Source organism: Ambystoma mexicanum, chromosome 2p, assembly GCF_040938575.1.
Source record: "Ambystoma mexicanum isolate Mex_15411 chromosome 2p, UKY_AmexF1_1, whole genome shotgun sequence".
NCBI classification, from domain to species: Eukaryota; Metazoa; Chordata; class Amphibia; order Caudata; family Ambystomatidae; genus Ambystoma; species Ambystoma mexicanum.
In genome coordinates, this window is record NC_090923.1 from 1,116,962,497 (window position 1) to 1,116,984,572 (window position 22,076).

Consider the following 22,076-nt stretch of genomic DNA (forward strand, 5'->3'; position numbering starts at 1 on the left):
ACCTCAATGTACGTCAACTATGACGTCATGCTACGTGGCAAACAGTAAGAATCTGTCCAAAGGAAGGATTGATTAGGGGAACATATATACCTATATTTCTTGTAGGTGTTACTAACACATTTGGCTGCCCCTTATCTGGTAGGTATGCCTTGAACTACCCCTAACTGAGTATAATACAGATTAATAGCAGAATAACAGCAGCGGATTGGCTTCTGCAACAATGTATGGTCCATTGCTGCATAGGCCCTCTTGATTGGTTGACATTCTCTCCCAACCTCGGACATTCGGCTCGTTAGAAGCACGTAAGCAACACAAAACCCAGGTGCGGGGAACATCAGACCACTGCCCATTTGGTCAATTAGCCTACCATCTCATCTTTTAGGTCCTAATCCAAGGCTTCTTTGTAGTTGACCTTGCTGACTGTTCTCTTCCTCAGGACAAAGGAGTGAAGGCACATTTCTATCTTCATCTGCAGCTTAATGAATAGGTCTCGTTTTCCAGTCTTGCACCGCGTGTGAGGAGACCATGATTTTGTCAATTATGACCTTTTATTTAGTGCTATTTGATTCAATTATATTGTGTGTTGTTACTTGGCCTCTGGAGATTTGGTTGCTCCGTCTTACATACGCTTTCTGCATCTTTGATTGTTCAATACTTGGCACTTGCAAATGTTTACTCCTTTACTTAATCTAAGAGAAATATGTTGTGCGTGTGTAGCTTATCCTCTTCGACTCCTTTTGTGCCTTCTGTTGCATCTTGTCGTGGCATCCTTGATCCCAAGCCAAACAGATATTCTTTTGTTCCTTTCCAAGGTGTTTTCCAGCGCCTTTCAGCTCTGCAGCCTTGGTCGGTCTCCTTCCGGCTTCTTGCTTACTATTTATACAGAGTCAACATCCATCTTTTCATCATGCCGGCTTTACCCATGTTACATTTTCTACTGCAGCAAGCTTCTATAGGTCTCATCTACCTTGTGTTTCTGCGTACGTACGTACGTACGTACGTACGTCTACTGCATCTTCTCAATTTATATGATTTCTTAGTACCTGCATAAATGTTTACATCGTTACATCAGTCTCATCTTTATTCTTCAAGTATTTACATATTGTGTCAGTGTGTCCTTGTATCTTCTCTTTATCACATCACTTTAGTCTGGTCAGAATTCACTTATAGCTCTTCTATGTAGTAGCTACTCGCTATTTAGGAAGCAGCTGAAAACGTTACTTTTTAGATAATTCATTACATTTTTTAACATGGACTCCCTTGAGTTCTCTGTCCTCTCTTTTCTATGTTGTCCCGTGATTTGTTCCTTCGTTTGCTTGTCGCGCCCTGAAGCTTGCGAGCTTCGGCGCGTTATAAATATAAAGTAAAGTAAGTAAAGTATGTTCAATAGTGTTTGGTTTGTTTTTTTATTCATATAGCGCACAAAGCCTGTGGGCATCTAGGCGCTTGGCTTAAGACAATGGTTACAATAAGTGCAGTACAATGGTTACAAATCAGGCATACATTAGATCAGGTAGTGCCGTGGAAAACAAACAAAGAAAAGACAAGCTATGCCTCTTGAGCAGGGGCTATATCAGGTACATATAGAATCCAAATAGGTACATAGAATGTTTACATGGAAAAGTTTGTTACGGGGAACTACGTCCAGTACATATGAGGACATGAAAAAGGTAGCGAGTATATCTATATATATATATATATGGGAAAGCTCACCTCTTGTTGCGGGGAGCTGCATCTAGTACATAGGAGGACATGATAAAGGTAGCGAGTATATGCATGGGAAAGCTCACCTCTTGTTGCGGGGAGCTACCTCCAGTACTTAGCAATATAGTTACAGCATAAAAGGTGCAGTAGGTATAAACATAGGAAACAGTGTATGCAGACATCCATCTACCACATCAGTGCGAGGGTACATTGAATACCCTGTCTGAGCACATAACATCTCACATCTTTAATGCAGTATTGGGATGATACCTGGTGTCATGCATAGTGTCTTCTTGTTGTTCTTCCAATACGACTGAGGTGAGGGGGTGGGCACTAGAGATGACATTTGCATCTGCCTCTCTACAGATGGGTGGTATGTTTTCGGTACAACGTTGCTACATCGCCAGTATATTTTTCGATTTGTTTTTTGCCAAACGTTTTTCAACTAAACAAACTCCATCTAAAAATATAGTGGGTGGGTAAGGGATAGGGGAGGAGAAGGGTGCTTGCGGAGGGGATCCCTCCAAATATATACAAGACTTTTTTTTTTATGAGTTTCTGGAAAAAACATTTTGGCAAAAAACTAAATGAAAAAATAACTGGCGATGTAACAACATAGAACCATGTTTTCTGGATGGGCTCGGCTATGGTGGTGGAGACTGTTTCGCAGTGAGAACTGTTTTGAGTAAAACTGGTGTGGGGAAAAGGCTGGGATGTACAGTGGGATTACGCCATGCATGGTTTCTGGTGATGATGTATACTCCATCAGAGTGTCTAGCAGTGCTTAATTTGTGGGGGTCTTTGCCAAGGCTCAGCCCCAGGACTTATTTGGTACCCCCGGCACTTATTTTCTCAGACTCAGTCCAATTATGATGTTGTTTTTTGGCAACTTTATTATTAAATCTCATTCAGCAGTTATCACACAACAAGCAACAACAGTGTGCACTGGACACATTCTCTTACCCTGTGCCAGCGCATCATTATTCATGAACTTGATGACCCACATAGATAGCAGAGTGGTAGTTGTCAATTTTCATTGATATCAATGAGTTAGAAGGTGACATTGTTGGGTGCTTGTGATGCCACGCCCACAAACTTCTCCAGTCCCCTGCATAACATTGGAGCTCCTCCACTACTGCAAAACACAGCAATATTAAATTAGTTTAGGTTGGCAACAAGAGGACAGTTTGAGAAAACTGACGATAGGGGTCCACCTACTCCTTGGGGATCTTCCATTCAGGTGGCCAGGGAAGGGCACCTGTTTTTGGATCCCATCCCTGGGGGTGGACAAGCGAGGGAAGGTCACCTGAGTGGAGGGTCATGAGGGTTTGGGAGGAGAATACCCAAGGGTGAGGCAAGGTATTTCCCCATTCCCAATAATACCCCAACCCACTCTCCGTGAGCCTTCATGTGGTATTTTCATTCTCACCCCATCTCCCCCTCCCCATTTCCAGCAAATACTGAGACGAGGAGGATGCAACTAGGATCAGTCAAGATTACCCATAGAAACAACATGGGGAAATTAAGGGAAACCTTCTATAGAAAGAACACAATTTGTCCCACTAACAGGGTATGGCAGGGTCAGGCATTTGATAACCACTCACACCTGACTCCACTTGACTGTTGAACTATATATAAAAAGGTGTGATTTTTCACAGAGGAGTGAGCGAGCTGGGGATATTGTCTGGACCAGGGAGAGAAGCAGGACTTGAAGCCTGGAGGAGAACGCGTACCGAGACACTAGCCTGGTGTTTGCAAGGGGCTACAGCATGGCTAGGGAGCCATGCCTCCAAGGAGCCGGAGCGAGGCAGCCTTTATTCTGCTGTTGGTGTTCGACTAAATGCTTGTTCCCTTTGGACTGGTGCCTGTCCAAAGGGTGCCTGAGGGGCAGGCTGTGAGACCCTGGCCTCAGCCCTGTCTATCGAGAGAGTGCTCATCAACACATTGCTGCCCGGCGAGTTTCATGTCGGTGAGAGAGAAACTCTGGGACGTGCGATTTGGACCGGAGCGGGAGAAAGAGTTTGTAAAAGCGGCACAGAAAAGCGAGAGAGCGTTTCTAAAGCGGCACGGAGCAGAAAGCAAAAGGATGCTTAGGAAAGATGCTTTAAGCCGCAAAGCAGAAAGAAGGAAAAGGCGATAGCGGCGCAGGAGGAAAGTAAAGACATTTAAAGTGTGCAGAGACACAGGAAGAAAACAAACAGGTGCAAGTGTGCACGTTAAAGAAAGGAAAGTGTGCAAGAGGAACAAAGCAGAGGAAGGTGCAAGAGTGCACGAGAAAGTAAAAGAAACAAAGCAAGAAAGAGATGCAGGAAGCACATGAAGGTGAGAGCTGGAAAGGAAAGAGCAAGGAATAAAAAGAGGGAATACTGATCAGAGTGGTCACACCTACGAAAAGCAAAGAACCCGTAGGTTTCAAAAGTCTCCGATTGTAACCCCCACATGTGAAATGTGTATGAAAGAACTATAAAAGGAAAGGTACATCCCCGAGAGCTGAACTTGTGTTTGAATCCAAGAGGGGCCTAAGCTTGGGGAAGGTGAAGGCAAGTCCCTGTTACGCTCAAGCTAGAAAGAACATGACCTAGGGAAAAGGGCCAACAGATTGCTTGCAAGGATAACAAGGTTTAATGTAGAAAAGGGAAAGTGTTTAGCAGAGGACTCTGCTGCTCGAGAACATTCTAACTCCAAAATGATCATTAGTACATTATAAATGGCCATCACTAGGGCCGTCATCCATAGGGGCTAAACCAGCACAACTGATTGGTGTGAACATATGTAAGATCCTGCTCCATAGGGGATGCCAGGCTATGATTGGTTCTCGCCTCTGCCATCTGTCTGTCTCCACCTGGGTCAGCTGGGCTCATCTCTCTAGGGACTGAAGGTCAGGCGCTTCCCATGTTGCTGTCCCAAGGCTGCGATTGTGAACCAATGCTACTACTACATTATTATGGCATGCACCTGGGAGGCTCATGGACTGGCACCAGGGGGGAAGGGGAGAAATACAATCAGGCTGGCCCACACATTCTGTGCTCTCTCTATCGCACTCCTCGTACCCGTGGGTTCCACCCTCGTTGTGATCTATAAACTATCCCTCCCTGTACCTCGCGCTACAAAGGGGTGTATTTATGGGAAAAGGTGACATGGTCATGCATGCTCAGATCTTTTATATCGCTGGCGAACTGGGGTCACTCACTGTCATGAAATGCAGGGGTTCTTGAACTGGGTCAGTGGTGAGTGCTATTATTCCTGGTGGGCTGGGTGGGGGTTAGAGGTCTGCTGTTGGCCAGGTTGTGGGGAATGGGTATTTCGAGGAGCCTGGTGCTGTCTCATGGCCTTTGCAGGGTGCATTCCTCTCTGCGATACTAAATAATTGCAACAGCCAGGGGACAAGGGGAAGTTTCTGTGGGAATTAGCAGCACAGGCTCATCTGTCCCCAGTTTTTGGGCCGGTTCATTTTTCTCCGTCTGGCCTATGTTTACCTCACAGCCATGTAGGGCTGCATGTGTTATCCCTAAGTATAAAATGGCGTCTCTATATGTGCGCACTAAGTCTGCATCTATAAGGGCTGTGATATTGTTGTCGTTCAGGGTTTCTTTAACATGGCTTCGCGCCCCTCCCTCCCCCCCGAACCCCCTAGCATATCGTGTGGCTGTCTATGGGATTCACCTAACTCTAAAGTGCCTAGAGGGGTGGGACAGACTAATTTCCATCACAACAACGGGAAACCCTGAGAGGCCTAGGTGGAATATCTATTATTTTGTGACAGCTGAACTTGTGTTTGAATCCAAGAGAAGTGGATTACTTATTGGTTTTGAAGCTAAAGCTTGGGGAAGAGAACCCCGAGGAGCTTGGAAAGGAACTATGTATATTTCTTTTGATTGTGTTCTGGAACTTGGAAGAGCCAAAGCTTGAGTAAGGGAACTCCAAGGAACTTAAGACATTTGAAAGTGTAAGACTGCGACAAGAATTATGGAGAAGGTCTGATAAACAGCCCTTTGTTGATTGAACTCATTTTTGTGAAGCTGACCCCCCCAGACATGGCGAGAAAGGCACCTGAAACCAACCTTGGTTTCCTATTTTTTCTTAAACCACTATTTTCCTTGTTTAAGACTTCCTAACGCATTCTTGTAAAGAGTGAGTGCAAGCATAGGTTTAGACACAGACGGACTATTGTTGTGGACTCTTAGACATTGACGACCATTCGACACATCAGTTAAGGGAACCATCCCTTTAGAGTTAGGGCCAGCCAGGCATTACACCAACCCAAGAACCTTAGAAAATAAAAGGTTTTGAAACTAACATCTTTGAGTCTGTGTCTCTCTTGATACCATGCATGTCTCACAACAGTCACCAGCCAGAATCGCCAATACATTGGAACGGCCAGGGAAAAAGCCACTGCCTTAGAGGAGTGCAATTCATGGATGTCAACCTATACACAAAGGTTTACTGCAATGTTAATCCTTTAATGTGCAGGCACTGTGGGGGGAACAATCATGGTGTTGGCAGCAGTGGGCTAGGAGTTGCCTGACTTATGTGTCCCAGGTGCGCTGACCCTGGCACTTATTGTTTTACAAATTAAGCACTGGTGTCTGGCATGGGTTCACTCTGAGACTCTTCTTTATTGGCCAAACCTTGACCTGGAGACTGCCTTTACTATGTAGGTTAGGCTATGTTAGCTTTGCAGTCTTTCCCAGCAAAGATGGGGAGCGTGTAGGGTAGGGTGGCGTTGGTGAGGCACGGCCAGTGACTGGAGCAGCATTTATATGTATTTTTGTAAATTGAATTTTATTCGTTTTCAACACAGTCAAGCCTTGGATAAACAAAGCAACTTAGGGGTAAATTCCTCCAAAAACATTTCAAATAATATGACTTGTGCCCTCATTAATTTCGCCCCTCCCCCCTTATGCATCAATTTAACTCTCCCTTCAGCAGCATGGGAAGAAAACTGTCCACATATATTTTAATCCAACTCCAAGCGGGTTAGAGGCGCTCCATAAACATCTAATAGAGTTCCATTGTGCGTCCCATTAGCCATGTTTTTATGTGTGCCAGTGGTCCTGCATGCTCCCCGTGATGAAAGCCTTGCGTTAACAGTTACCCCCGGCCCTTGCCACTCTGGAGCTCATGTTCAATGCCTGGGAGCAGAAATGGAGGGGCTAATAACAAGCGTAATTGAGTTACGTCCAGGAATTGTCATTGTTTTTGAAGGCCGCCTCTAGCAACTGGGCCTGCCGAGGAGCCCAATGATGGTGGCCAATTGGATGGGAATAAAATTGGATCTCTGTGCTGGATCTGCTAAGGCAGAGGTTGTCAGCCACTTGGATATTAATTGTTGCAAGGCAACAGGTCAGGTTGTTTTGGTTGAGGCCATCTTCACCGAGACAGATCTTGTGGAGTCATCTCCGTCCAGGTGGGCAGGGAGGTCGAACGTTCCTGTAAGCAAAGCCAACTGTGACAAAGACTCCTGTGGGGGTGGTTTAGCTGATAAGTGTCCAGAGTATTTTGTGTATCACACAGATGTCATTGATGCGGTTTTGCAGGACTGCATCCTTGTCCAAAGTGCATTGGCTGCAAATGTCTGATCGGCCAGAGTCTGGCATCTCTAAGCATGATACCTTGAATGTTGATCCCCTGTATGTGGTGTCTTACAGGTGCATAGTGGAGTCAGAGGAGTTGTTGAGGGAGAGGTGCCTGGAAGCTGGCCCTCAAAAGCACCCACCTACCTGGACTGCGATTCGTATCCGAGTGAGAAAGTGGCACGACAGAGGGGGGGGAGATGGCAACACTGGTTGCTTGCAGACACCCTTCCAATCCCTGAAGCTGTGAAAGGAAAGACACTGGATTGGAGGCTAGAGTGAATGGGGTCCTCCCACAGTCCCTCAAGCAAAGAGTCCATAAACAGTACCTGCCAAGCGTCCAGTGGAAAATGCATTCAGGGAGCTGAGTCCAGAAGTCGAAAGGCCCTATAGGTCGTGACAGTCCAAACCCACCATCACAGGACACACGTGATGGAAAGAGGATAGTTATTGCATGAGAAGGCCCATAACATGAAGCACGAAAGATCCAGGGGAAGATGAGGAACCCTGTGTCCAAAGATGGTCTGGCAGTTCCAGACCAGACCACACAGGGTCCATGTGGGCATCAAAGACAAAAGAGAAGTCATAACAAGTGTCAGTAGGGGACAGTACAGAGCAGCCATGGCCCGAAAACAGGGCAGAGGGGAGAGCGTCCGGCTCCAACACTCTGCGTCCATCGAGGAACGTGGAAGGTTAGAGGAAAGAACGGACCCCAAATACCTTCCCGAATGTGTGTATGCAACAGGATCATGTGAGACGCAGGGTCCTGTGCAGCGGAAACAACCGCCACGCCCATGCAATGAATACAGTATGGTGGCCCAACCTAAGGCGTCCCGTTACCACATGGAACTGCCTTAGTATGGTGGCCCCACCTAGGGCGTCCCGTTACCACATGGAACTGCCATTGCCTGACAGAAGTGCCCCGAACTGGCACTTATCGCTTTGGCGGGCTGTGAGGCGAATAGTGTGTGCAGTGACGAGTACCGTGCAGGTTAGACCTCCAGCATTGGGTTCCTTACGTGTATGGGCAGTTTCTGTTTTGCAGAGTCTAGCCCAAAGCTCAAGTCGAGCGACCACGCGGGTGGAAAGCGTCCGACAACTTTTTTGAGAGGGCGGATGTCCTGTATGTTTAAGAAATAACAAAACAAATACCACGAACTGGATGCGGCCGCCAAATGAACCCTACACAGGAATCGAACCCTGGCCTTGTGCCTCAGAAACAATACACTTAACCACAAGCCCACGGCAATTGGTGTTTGAGCTGCAAAATGTCTTCTATTGACAGCTTACTGTAAAGGAGACGCTCTCTTACCGGTTCTCAGATGTAAACGATACGTGTATTTGATGCTCAAGCAGCAAGGTAATATGAAAACATGTTCTGTCAAATTCGTTTTTGTCTTGCGTCGTTTTTTCAACCGTGAAAGAAACTTGAATATAATGTGCAAGAGCCGATTGGGGAGACCCGCGCCCGCCAAATACATATTTAAAAAAAATTGAATTTTTTCGGCCAAAAACTGCGAAAAAACCTGTATGAACATAGAACCGTTTCTTCAAAGAGGGTAACCGCACAGACAAGTGTTTGTTGTAGAAGTGCACAAGACTGTGTGACGTAGGAGTGGACGCGCAAAGTGGATGACTTTGTTGAGGGAAGTACAGGCGATTGGATTATAATTATTCTGAGTAGGGGTGCGTTTTGATTTATGTGGGCATTTTTGTAGCGTGGCATGTCACCTTGCGGCCTCCTGAAAGCACTTGTCCACGTAGCGGAAGTCCGACCTTGTGCTGATGGACTGGTAGGATGTAGGAGTGTCTTATCAGCCTGTGGGGTGTGTCCACTGGAGTTTGTAGGAGAGCATTGACTCGAGTGTTTTATGTTCCGGGGCTGGTCCATCTGCAGAAGGTGGGGGTTGGCTTGTATTGTCGGCTATGGGGACACCTTTCATTTAGCTCTACCACCTGCAAAAGCGAGGAGCGCTTAGACATAAGATGATTGCCAGTCTAAGTAGAACCGCTGCCAACCTCGCCACGCGTAGCCCTGAGCCTCACTCCAGATCGGTCTGGGGAAACAACTCTGGTACTGGCCAAGAAAGGGTACATACCTTCCCACTCCAACCCCTAGGGCCTGAATGGACAGGTTCTATTAGCAGGATAGCCGGGTAGAATGGTGCTCACTTGGGCTTGGTACCGTGTCTCCTATCACCCATTTCCTGGACCAGCATCTCTGGAAAAAACGCTAGAGGCCTGCAACGAGCTTCACGGGGATGGAAAGGGTGGATCAATCGGCACAGTTCAGCCCTTTCCCGGCTAACCAGATCAACCAGTTCTCCCTATTTGGGGAAGAGACTCGCGATTTATCAGCCCAAAATGGTGACATTTCCCCACAGTTGTTAACTTGCTCCTTCATAAAATATAATTTACTCCATAAAGTCAATGGGGGGGAAAAAAACCTCCCTCTAAGTGTTCGCCAGTGTTGGGATGCAGATTCTGCAGGGTAAGGATGCCATGTCACCGGCAGCACTAGGCCCGGTGACCCTGGGAAGACCGAGAGCAGTAATGCAGGACACAGATAGGGGAGTTATTTGGTATGAGGGGGAGTTCAGACGCCACTGCAGGGCGAGAGGCCCTTGGAAATTGCGTCAACCAGTGCTTTAAGTGGGTTAAGAAATCAAGGACTGCGCACTGTGATGCACATTTTTGGGAACGGGCCTAAAAAAGGTCTGGCATACCCTAAATCCCAAAGCTTTTAAAAGAGGGGGTGCCTACGTAATTAAGAGTGACCCAACAGACCCAATCTAGTGATACGTGCAAAGAAAAAGGAGTAAATTCTACTTTAAAATATATATTAAATAATATATTCTTATAAATAGACCAAAATAAATATTCATATGTAAAGTAGAACTTCAATTGAAAAAAGGTAACTGCACCATGCAATGCCATAGATCCTTTGAAAGAAAGCTGTAATTCTTATGTACTAATTTATATCACTAATGACAATACTTGTGTTGCAATTATCAAACCTGTTTAAAAACAACCTAATTCAAAATGCATTTAATTGATATAACTAAACATTACTCAGTGACATCTACTGGTCATGAACAGTATTGTCACTCAGCTTTGTATTTCATTGCCATGAGAAAGATCTGGCCGGGAAAGTCGGCTCGGAGAGCCCTGCAGAGCCACAGCTCAAGGGCATATGTGGAGACTGCGGGCTCAGCGCCCTGGCGCATTTAAAGCCGCGGCGACAACCTTTGTCCTAGAAGGAAACTGTGGAGGGGGTATCAGCAAGGACATCAAGACACCTGCCCAAAGCAAAAAGCTACAGCACAAGGCAAAGAAAAGCGGAAAGCAACAGAGGCAGAAGCTCGGTAGGAGCAGAGTCAGTAGAAATATGCGTCCGGAGAAACCCAAAATGGAGCCAGTGGCATAAACCATAAACTTGTCTGAGCCGGAGGTCAGGTAGGCACCCAGAAAAACACCCGAGCGGGAGACTACCTGAGAAACGGAGACCCAGTCGGGCCCTCCACAGACGGCAACAAGAGAAGTAGGACTCACAACGAGCCAGCTATGCGCAGCCCAGGCGTGAAGAGACGCGGAAATAGCAGAAAGACCAATGATGACGCCAGGGGAGGACGAAAAAAGGCAGGAAAAGAGAATTTAAAAGATCTGTGAAACCGACACAGTTGGAAGTACTGCTGTGGGAAATGGAAAGGTCATGGAGTACCGCAGGAGTGTGCAGCGGGGAGAAGGCTAAATAAAGCACACTACACGGACATTGAATATAAGGTAAATGGGGGCGCTGGACATTGTAGCGTAAGCGAACTACAGGCACTAAAAAACTAGTAGGGCATTGAGAAAAAGAAAGCGTTGCATGCTGGACATTGCAGTGCAAACGAACTGCAGAGGCACGGAAAATACAACATTTTGCATTATGGACATTGTAGTGAACAGAAACCTTGAGAATAATAAGTCACACAAACAAGGGTAGTTGTGAAAAATCACTTACCGCTAAGCTGTGCAAACAGTAGGTGTTGAAAGATAATCTACAATCCTTATCAATACAATATTCTTTCAATAAAAAAATCACACTTACATTTGTCATCGAGACCATATACATCATCACAACGTAGGTCTCTTGCAATTTGGCAAGAGACAAAGCGGGTGTACTGTGTCAATTGTCAGCTAGAAAGAAATGAGAACTAGCTGCCTGTTTCTCTTGACAACAGAAACGAAGACGGGTGTAGCATCTTGTTTTCCTGGTCCGATAGCAGGAAGTTACCTGGAGCTTGTGTATTAGAAATCTGCGTTACTGGTCAGCTTACATGAAGCGAAGTGGAATTTTTGGTCAACTACAGGAAGTTATACGAAGCGCCTGTCTCTGGTCACCTCTTAGGAAGTTAGGTGGAGCTTGCGTCTCTGGGCAGCTGACAGGAAGTTGGGTGGAGCTTGCGTCTCTGGATAGCTGGCAGGTAGATGGAGCTTGTGTCACTGGACAGCCGACAGGAAGTTCAGTTGAGTTTTCATGAATCTCAAGTTTCCTATATCCACACTTCAGAAGATCACCCAGTCATCTTTTACCCTATGGATTCTAGGGCTTGCAGTTTTCCCTTTCCTATTCGAAATGTGGGGAAACTACAAGTCCCAGAATTCCAAGCAAAAATATTAGTGTATGATATGATAGGTTATTTATAACACGCTTAATACCCAGAGGTTTCTAAGCACGGACCTGGGGATCGAACCTGTGTTGCTCCTGTCGCCTTGCTTTCAAGGTGAGCACGATGCCCCTGGGCTATCCTCCCGAGACTGTGTAGTCATGGGAAGAGCTCTGAGTTTCTGTCACTGGTCAGCTGACAGGAAGTTAGATGGACCTTGTACCACCCTGCCAAGGTTCCCAGTTCCATGTGTGACACCTTGAGCGAGTCCTGGTTGTTGCTTCCAAATGTATGCTGGAACTTTTAGTTGTGTTTCTCCTATTGCTAGGGTGGGCCTACAAGTCCCAGCCTACAGTGCAAGAAAAAAAACAGGACTGGCTGATCCTGTCAGCTATGCTTGTGTCTCTGGACTGCAAGTTAGCTGTAGCTTGTATCTCTTTTCAGCTAACAGGAAGCTAGGTGTTTGGTCAGCTGACAGGAAGTTGGGTGGAGCTTGTATTTTCAGTCGGCTCGTTTGTCTGTGGTGCTATAATTAGTTTGGAAACTACAGTGAAGCTATATAGGAGTGTTTCCAAGTTAGAAAAGATGAGTGCAGATCAGGCTGTGCCTGAGTCAGAAGCAGGTGTTTACCAATGCATTGCAACCTCTTCTCCTTGTTTGGGACCACCCACCTTTGTGCATTGAGGGATGTTTACCCCCTCCTCTTAGCCACTGCCCACCTTCCCCTATGCAGTAAGTGCCACACCTGTGGTGATGGGACTAGGCACATTTGAACAGGAGGAGGAAATGATATGGGGCAGACCTAACTAACAACCTTTACCATGTGTTCCCCCACCACCTCTATGTGCCGTTCGTTGCTATTCCTTCTCCAGTGTGTGACTCTCCTTGTGTTCTCACTCCTCGCCGCCCCACAGCTACAATCTCCTTTGCCTCTCTTTCAGTTCCCATTAACACTATCGTGTCGCACCTGATGGTGGCTGAGCCAGACAAGCTTTTCGCCATGCCCGACCCCACGGTGGCCGACAGCTACATGAAGGCCATGAGCACCCTCTGCGACCTGGCAGACCGAGAGATCGTGGTGATCATCAGCTGGGCCAAGAACATCCCAGGTTGGTGCCAACGTTGTACCTTGGTGCACTCTGCCACCTTCCATCACTGCAGTTTTTGTGTGTGACTTTTTCTTCATTTTACAGTCTTTCCTCATGTTACGTTTCTCCCCACCCATGGTTTGGCCACTTGCTTCCCCGGCCCTTTAGCACTCCCTCACCCCACTTCACGAAGTGCGGACCCCGTATCCCTCCACATGGCACTCAGTCCTTCTGTACCCTCTCCTCGCCCCCTCCCACTTTTGCAATCCGTCCAAATTGTCATCTATTTATTGTATAACTTGTATTTGCACAATCTTAAGTCCCTACTTAATACTGCGTGCATATGACGTGCTGCTGGCGGAAGGATTTGTAGGCCTGCTTGTACTCGCTGCTTTGCACTGTGTGTCCACCAGGGGTCAGTGCCTCGCCCACCCGGTTACACTTTCTCCGCGGCCTCCGCCGCGTTTTCCCGCCTTCCCTAACGCTCTGCTTTGCCCTCCCCCTGCAGGCTTCTCGGCGCTCTCCCTCTCGGATCAGATGAGCATCCTGCAGAGCGTGTGGATGGAGATCCTGGTGCTGGGCGTGGCGCACCGCTCGCTGCCCTTCGAGGACGAGATTGTGTACGCGGAGGACTACGTCATGGACGAGGACTTCTCGCGCACGGCGGGCATGCTGGACCTGAACGGGGCCATGCTGCAGCTCATCCGCAAGTTCAAGAGCATGAAGCTCGAGAAGGAGGAGTTCGTCATGCTCAAGGCCCTGGCGCTCGCCAACTCGGGTAGGTTGCGCCTGGCTTCCGTCGCGGCCGAATTGTAGTATTTCCCAACTCTTTTCTTTCCCCTTCCTCTTCACGCGCTGCGCCTCTGTCTGACCAGCATTTATTATCGAAGCTTTTCTTTAATGCTTTTTTTTCCTTCTAAATGTTGTAAACCAGTCTACGATCGCTATGGTAATCTCTTTAGTGCAGGGTCAGGTATTGTCTGAAGTCTGAACTGTAGCAACTACAATTAGATGGTGCTGTGAGGGCGTGAACTTCCACTTAAGAAATAGCTCGATTTTGTATGGTAATCTAAATGGTTCCTAGAGCTACTCTTCACTAACCCTCATAAATTAGGTATCTGTCTCTCTTCAGGCACCCTTACCAAAGCATTTTACTTTACAAGCGGGTGTAGGGTGAAACCCTCCCACCCCTTTCTTCTCAGTATAAGGGAGGACTGCACCAGTGACCCATCCTGTATGCTACCAACTCTGCAATGCAGGTTTCCTTGTCGGGGAGGTGGGCGGTATTGACTGTGACAAGGAAGAGTCTGACTAGGAGTAATGGAGATTACCATATGTTATTGGAGCATTATTCCTCGTCCTAATTATGAGGCATATGCAAGCCTAAGCAGCAGCGCGTCATAGAAAATACGACTGGCGAGTGAATGAACAGAAACGTTTACTGCAAACCAACCACCACTGGGGGTGGGGTCTCACCCCCACCGACTCAAGCCCCCAACCACCAAACCTGCAGTCGTTGGATCCTAGCAAATCGATCTGTAGAGGGAGATAAACCTGTGTGGAGCTGCCAAGTTCCTTGTCAGCCACACCTCTTACTTTCCGCTCAAGAGCGGGAAAACTTTGTAACAAGACCTGTGATGGAGATGGCCTATCAGTGGTCATGGCCCAGTGAATAAAATACCCTTAAAACAAGGACAACTTTTAGGCTTTAGTATGCATCGCAGCAACATCAGAAGTGCTAAGCGATCCTTTCCTGATGTGACATCTGCTCCCCATGATCCATAGTGCAAGCCCCCACCCCTCGTCTATCCCTGCCACCACTGCAAGAAGCCTCTGGACTGCAGCTGCTGGCAGCTGTTGCCCAGGAAGTGGGCATCTGCTAGAGGAAGGGCGGCACACAATTCTGGGATTTTCTCCTAGAAATAGGATGCTCTGATTTACTTGGAAGCCCTCCTCTGCCCATATGCTCCATCCTGGTTCCTGTGGCTCTTGCCAAGCAACAATAGTTGGAGGTTGCTTCAAAGGGCAAGACCCAGCTTTGCACACCACATGAGCCTGATGTGATGTGTCTGCTCCATCGCTATCTCCACCCCTGTGTGCTGTGAACTACCAACCTTCCATCGAATGCGCCAAGTGCTGCTTCTCCTTGCCTTCTGGAGCCACATGAAACTTCTGCAATTCCCATGCATTTGCCGGTGCCTACAAGCTCATGTGGCTCTAAGGTTTTATTTATTGGGTATTTATAAGGCGCCTATACACAATGTGTTTCAAGGCGCAACAAGACGAAGGGGAACAGGGAGTACAAAACAAAAACGATCGTACTAGGCCTTGTTACATTAAAAACATAGAAGTGCAGCAGGGGAGAAGGAAAGGGTCAGGGGGGGTGCTGGTCAGGACAGAAGGGCTACAAGGGTGCAGGCCCAGCCAGGCAAGTGTGGGAGGGGGGCAAGTGCAAGTTGAGAGGGAGAGACTGGCATATGGGGGGGTGAGAGGCTGGTGCCCAGGGGAACTCTGCAAGAAGCAGACATGGACGTTGGCGAGGGAGAGGGAAGGCAGAGAAAAGGAAGTTCTTGAGAAGCTTCCTGAACCTAAGGGCAGCTGAAGTCTGAGAGGGGCAGGGAGGCCATTCCAGAGGAAGGCACCTGTGGAGGAGAGAGGTGTACCGCCGCCCCCGCAAATCTCTGCTTGGCAAAGCATCTGATCTCCAGAGAGTTAGACTTCGATGACTGAAGGGCTCTAGCAGAGAGGTATTTAGGGAGAGTTGGATGTAGAGGGGTTCCAGGACCCAGAAAGCCTTATGAATGATGCAGAGGGTCTTGGAACTTGATATTGTGGAGAAAGTTGATGGAGGCGGTCAGGAGCTATTACTACTTTTGGATCTCTCGGCCGCCTTTGACCCGGTTGATCATGCCATCTTGGCTGATAGGCTGGTCGGGGTGGGCAGATGTTCCAACCTTGCGGCTATTTGGCTCGGGTAATTTCTTGGTCCATGAACTGCTTTTGTAACCAAGGACAATGCTCCATCCCTTAAGGTGATGTTGACTTGTGGAGTCCCGCAGGGATCCTGCTTGTCACCTCTTTTGTTCAATATCTATATAAAGCCACTCTATCTCCTGTCCTAACTGGGTGTCCGTTTTGCTAATTATGCAGACGACACCCAGATTGTGATTGAGTTGTCAGGCCTGTATTACCAGGACCTAGAGAAGGTTAATACCATCTTCCATGCCATACAAAATTAATGACAAAAAATTATTTGGCCCTTAATAACAAGAAAACCGAGTTGCTTATCCTAGGTACTCCAACCAAACTTAAGCACCTGGATCCGTCCTACAGCAGCTTCTGTATTGCGGGCAATGCCATAAAGGTCTCTGATCATGTGAAAACATTGGGAGTCTATTTAGATTCCCAGCTCTCATTCAAGAAACATGTTCTCCATCTCAAATCCTCTTGCTTTTTATATTAATTTACCTTGGCAAATTCGTCCCTACCTTTCTGAGACCAACCGGGCCATGATTGCAGCAGCCATCATTAACGCCAAACTAGACTATTATAATAGTCTGCTCATTGGCTCCCCGCAGGCTAATGTTGAAAGCTTACAAGTCATTCAAAATGGAGCAGTTTGCGCCGTTTGTGGCCTTGGTCGATGCACTCATGTCACTGATGCTCGCAGAAGATTACACTGGTTGCCCGTCAGCCAAAGAATTGGATTCAGAGGCACCATGCTAGTTCAGAATTGTCTGACGGGTAAAGCCCCAAACTACCTGTCTACAAGAATCTCCAGAGTTCCCTTTCGGCAAACTCTTTGACCAAATAGACATTCTTCTTCAGCAACCCCAAATCTTGCTGAAGTGGATTGGTGGCTCAGACTTTCATGCCTGGGCCCCGGAACTCTGGAATCAGCTTCCGTCCACTCTGAAGGACTGCAAGTCAAATGCCCATTTTAAGAACCAACTCAAAACCTTCGATTTTGGCTAGTTTTTTACCCCTCCCTCATGACACAGATTTCTTCCTCCTGATTATTACTTTTTGTTACCCATTTTCTCTGTGAGCGCCTTGAGACCCATGGGTATTTGGCGCGATATAAGAGTATAGTAGATGGATAAATAGATCCTCGCAGCAACTGGGAGCCAGTAGAAAGATTTTAGGGCTGGAGAGAGGATAAGTCTCGTAGTCCAAGGGGGCACAGGGAGGAGTTAGGCAGATTAAGGAAGAGGCTGTTGCAGTAGTCCAGGCTGGAGAGGATCAGACCGTTTCTGGGGGAAGGAAAGGGAGAAGGGAGGTTCTCATTGCTGGACCTAAGGGATAACTGATGGCCATACCCTATAAGCTTTAACGGTCGCATGTCTCCGTTCTACTAGGTGGCTACTAATACATTTTGACCATGGTCCAGATGGTTTTACCTGCTCTTGGACATTGAAACCTTAGTTAGAAATCCCTCAAAGTTCACTGAACCCTCATAACCACAATACCCTTTAGGTTATAAAGGGTTGTGCCTTTCTTGGCTTGCGTTGGACTAAAACCCCCAAAGGAGTAGGTCTCATTTGCCCTAGGAGCCTGACTAACTTTTTGGGTCATCCGATAGAATCCTTCAGTTGTTTAAACTCATGATTTTGACAATACTCTTAAGTGCTTTGGGTGTTTCTCTTCTGCTGGGAAAACTACCAAGCCTCCAGTCAGACCCAAATGCAGCTTCGAATTACCTCCAGGGTTTGCTCTGGGAAATCTGGATTGGTTTGCTTTGTCTGTCACCAGCTCTTAGCGGTTACCACGGTACTCTGGGAGGCCAAAAGACAATGGTGGCGTTGCCATGTTCTCGGGCCTGGTTTTGGCAGCCATCCTCTGTCATCAGTCTCCCACTTGTAGCATCCCAGTAGTCTATGTTCAATAGGAATTTACACTATAACGTTAAATCCCTGTAACTTGGCACCCTTAAGGACTGGAGACTTAGGATAGATCCTCTCTAAATGGTAAGTGACGTGACTGATTCTTGCTTTTAGCAGTTTCTTTTATAATACTTTTAACTGGCCTCGTGGAATACAGATCCAATTGACTCAAACCATGTCGCGCAGAGAATCTACTGGTTCTCTGCCAAGACCTCAAAGGTCTTAAAAGCCAATATCAGTATTTTGGGTGCTTCCAAGCTGAGGATAGAAGACCAGAAAGGAAGGAACGTGTAGACTTTGGCTTTGAAGATGTACCATCGATTTAGCTATCTAAGGCTGGGGACAATGGAGGCAGAGCCACTACATTTTGTTTTCCATGGAAGCACGCCCAGAAGCTTGAGACTCCAGTGCAGAGGGAAGGCCGGCAGGTAATATGCTCGAATACCATCCATGTGCATGGCAGTCTCTGGGCCTGGGTGGCTGTAGGATTATAAAGGGGAAGGCATGGCTTTGGACCAGACGTCCAAGCAAAATAATCTTGCTGATCTTGGAGATGTTGACTGCGCAGTACCAGATTAATGGCTTGACGGGCATCAAAAGTGGAGGCATGGTAACAAACCAGCTGCTGCTTCCTCAAGGACAAAGCTATTACAGAATAGGGTCCAAGATCACCACTGGCACGCTCCGCTAACTTGGGAATCTATTAGTTTAGTGAATCCCAAGCTTGCTGAATCATGTTAGTCTATGTGCTGGTCCATCGATGTCCAACCTGGCAAATATTAATATTGTCTCCCCTATGTACCCGTTTCCTCCACCTTCATATCCGATTCCTTTCCTCTTTACCCACTTGCCGTTCTCATGCTCCTTCAAAGTACCCACTCGTTCGTTCTTATTCTATCCTCCTGTTTTAGAAAGCGCTCTCTTAGGCGCTCTTAGTTGTGCAGACCTGTGATTTACCAACTTTCTGCTGTTGTGAACCTCGTCCTCCATCAAGAATGATAGTCTGATCGGCCGAAGGGCTGTTTCAAATGGAGTTCAAAGATGAGCTGCCAGAAGGGAGATCTCCTCTTGCTGTGGGCAATTGTTTAACTTTTGAACCTGCTTCAGCCGGCTAGGCCTTGAAAGCTGTGCCGCAAATTTAGAGTTTAGAGACGGTGCTCAACACTTGCAGCTGTCTTGTCTGAAACAAAAGCACAAACGTAGGATGCCCCATAACCCTTTGAGCACATGTAGACGATCATCAATATGAAAAACGGAAGTGTGGAAAATGGGATTGATTTTACAAGCATTTCAAGGTAAATGTTCAATCCCGGCAACCACTGACATTTCTTAAATACCTGCACACTTGCCTGCAGACAAGTTGAAAGGCCATCGCAAAAATCACTTATTTTGCTACAATGCATAAAGCACATATACATACCATTTTTAAACATCCAAAAGTTTATTTACAGCCATCGTAATGAAGCTTGTTTACATTAAACTATTTCATACAAAATGTTTTTCGAACGCATTTCGCACGAAGAACCAGAAAAACATGAAAATAAGTCAACACATTATTTTTCTCTAGCAAACATGGCTAGTCAGCAGAACGGTGCAGGAGGAAGCAACGGTTAGCAGGGGAGAGGAAGAGGGAAAGAAGAAGAGAGGAAGGTCTTGAGGTACTTCCGGAACTTAAGGAGATCTGGCTCAAGGTGGAGAGGCAGGGAGGCTGTTCGAGAGGGAGGCACCAGCAGAGGAGTGATCTACCCCCCAACCCCCAATCTGCTTGGAGAAGCAACTCACCCGCTGAGAGTTAGACAAGTGAAGGGCTCTAGGAGGAAGGTACTTGGGAAGAGAGGGTTGAGGGTAGTGAGGGCCCCGCCCCAGAAAGCCTTGTGGATGATGCAGAGGGTCTTGAACTTGATCCTTTCAGCCACTGGGAGCCAGTGGAAGGATTTCCGGGCCGTAGAGATGCGATTCCTGGATTTAAGGCCACGAATAAGTCTTGAGGTCCTGTTTTGGATGAGTTGTAGAGAGCAAAGAGTTAGGCAGATTGAGAGAGAGGCTGTTGCAGTAGTCCAGCCTAGAGAGTACCAGAGCTCTGGAGACGGTGAGCATCTGAGGGTATGTGAGAAAATGGAGAATACATCTAAGGAGGTGCCGCTGGAAATTAGCCTTTCTGGCAAGGTCTGTGATGTGTGGAGAGGAGAGTGAAGTCGAAGATGACCCCCAAGGTATTTTGCATCACAAGAGTGTGAGGGCAGGGGGTCCAGGAAGGTGGGCCAGAGTGAGGGGGGGGAAGCGGGAGCAGGGGTCCCAATGAGAAGGATCTCAGTCTTGCTGGCAGTCTTGCTGGCATTAAGGCAGAGAGCATTAGAGGCACACCATGCCTGAATAGCGGATAGACAGTCGGGGATGAGCGAGGAGGAGACCGAGGGTAGCCTGAAGGAGAGCTGCATGTCATCCGCATAACACTGAAAGTTAGAGGAAAAGGTAGAGATCAGGAGGGCCATAGGGGCCATGTAGACATTGAAGAGCCAGGGGGAGATGATAGAGCCCTGGGGAACACCACATGTGAAGAGAGGTGGTGGAGAGGACGACACAAGTTGAACCTGGGAAGGTAGGTCCAAGAGGAAAGAGGACAGCCACGCCGGAGCTTGATCCATGATGCCCTGGGTATCGCAGAGGCGAGTGATCAGGATGTTGTGGTTTGGCATGTTAAAAGCAGAGGATAGGTTGAGGAGGATGAGGACAGAGGGAGAGCTAGAGTCAAGGTTAGAGATCTTCACGGGTGTTCAGGAGAGCAGTTTCCATGGCCTTGGCTGCTCTGATGCCAGACCGATGGTCTGAACCAACCGCTTCAGTGCGGAGAGTTCGCTGGGAGATAGCCAACTTCCCCAGGAGTTTGCCCAGGAAAGGAACGATCTAGATCGGGCGATAGTTTGCCGGCATCGAGGGGTCGGCAGAAGACTTTTCTTTAGAGGTGGTGCACAAGGGAATGCTGGAGAGGAGAGGTGAACAATCCAGTGATGAAGGAATGATTGCAGAAGTCTGCCAAGGCTGGAGTGGGGCAACCAATGTTGTCCTTAATGGTTCTGGAGGGCCAGGGGGTGACCTCTTTGGATGACACTTTCAGAGACAGGACTTTGAGACAGCGTGACAGGAGAGAGAGAGGGAGGAGAGGAGGGAGGGCGGCCAAGGAGGGCCTTAGAGTGGTAGAGGGTGAGAGGGGGTGCGGACGAGATGTCCTGGGTTTTAGTGGTGAGATGAGCGGCCAGGGCCATGCAGAGGGCCTGGGTAGGCGTAGAAGAGAAAGATGCTGCAGTAGGATTGGCCAGCTCCTTGCAGATTTTGAAAAGTTTGGCTGTGTTGCTAGAGGCCGCAGAGATTCGGGCTTGAATATGCACCCTCTTTGTAGAGAAGATGTAAAGTCTATATTGCCTTTGGAGAAGGTGGCAGGCCAGTTTGTCAGAGGGTGCACCAGCTCCCCATTTCTGTTCAGCTGCTCTGCACTGGACTAAGGATGACCTTGCATGAGGGCAGGCATCATCCTGTGAGGCTTCTCTGCCTAATGCCCCCCTGAGCCTGGCTGCTGGTAATCTATGGCAATCTTATGGGTGTGGCTGTAGCTGTGTGGGAGACTCCATTCCTCCTGGATGGAGGGTGGGATTTTTCAGCATTATCCGGCCTCTTTAGTCCTCCTTTGTGAGATCCAGTTGCCGAAACAGAATGAACTCTGGGCCGTCACAGGTGTTTACCATGTGTGCAAGAGACCTCTTCTGGACAAGAGGTGAGGGGTTTACAGTGAGATATGTTGCTACCCATAAGGGCAGTCCACTTTCTTACGGCATGTTCTGGGGAAGGTTTGTAGGCAAGTGAGCAGGACATTATGCGCAGTGCTCGATACTTCAGGTCGTGCAGCTGGTTGCAAATGCAGGATCTGCTTTGATGGACAAGGTTGCAGTGCAGTTAAAATCAAGCAATGCATTCACAACTGATGCAGTTTTCCGAATATTCCCAGCAAAGTCATCATTTATACCACGTTATGGCTCCCCACATTTTTGGTTGTGGGGCATTCTAATTTGTCTCAGCAGACACATCTAGCTTTTTGGTTGTGCTGCTCTTTAACTCTTCTATTTGTGTTTTCTGTGGTAAGACCTGTCCACTGGTTCAGCTGACCAGTCCCAGGCAGAGGGATTG

At 47.7% G+C, this 22,076-nt stretch overlaps 1 protein-coding gene across 3 annotated transcripts in view; it reads left to right on the top strand.

The window, feature by feature from the left end:
- Nucleotides 1–22,076, top strand: part of LOC138567174 (estrogen-related receptor gamma-like) — a 111,801-nt gene that overhangs the window by 79,715 nt on the left and 10,010 nt on the right. For all 3 annotated transcript variants that reach the window (XR_011302119.1, XM_069645145.1, XM_069645144.1), the window contains exons 5-6: nucleotides 12,868–13,035; nucleotides 13,523–13,792. Coding sequence is in view for 2 of the 3 variants with exons in the window: in XM_069645145.1 (XP_069501246.1) it covers nucleotides 12,868–13,035; nucleotides 13,523–13,792 (438 nt within the window). In the remaining variant the exon portion in view is untranslated. The remainder of the gene's footprint in view (nucleotides 1–12,867; nucleotides 13,036–13,522; nucleotides 13,793–22,076) is intronic.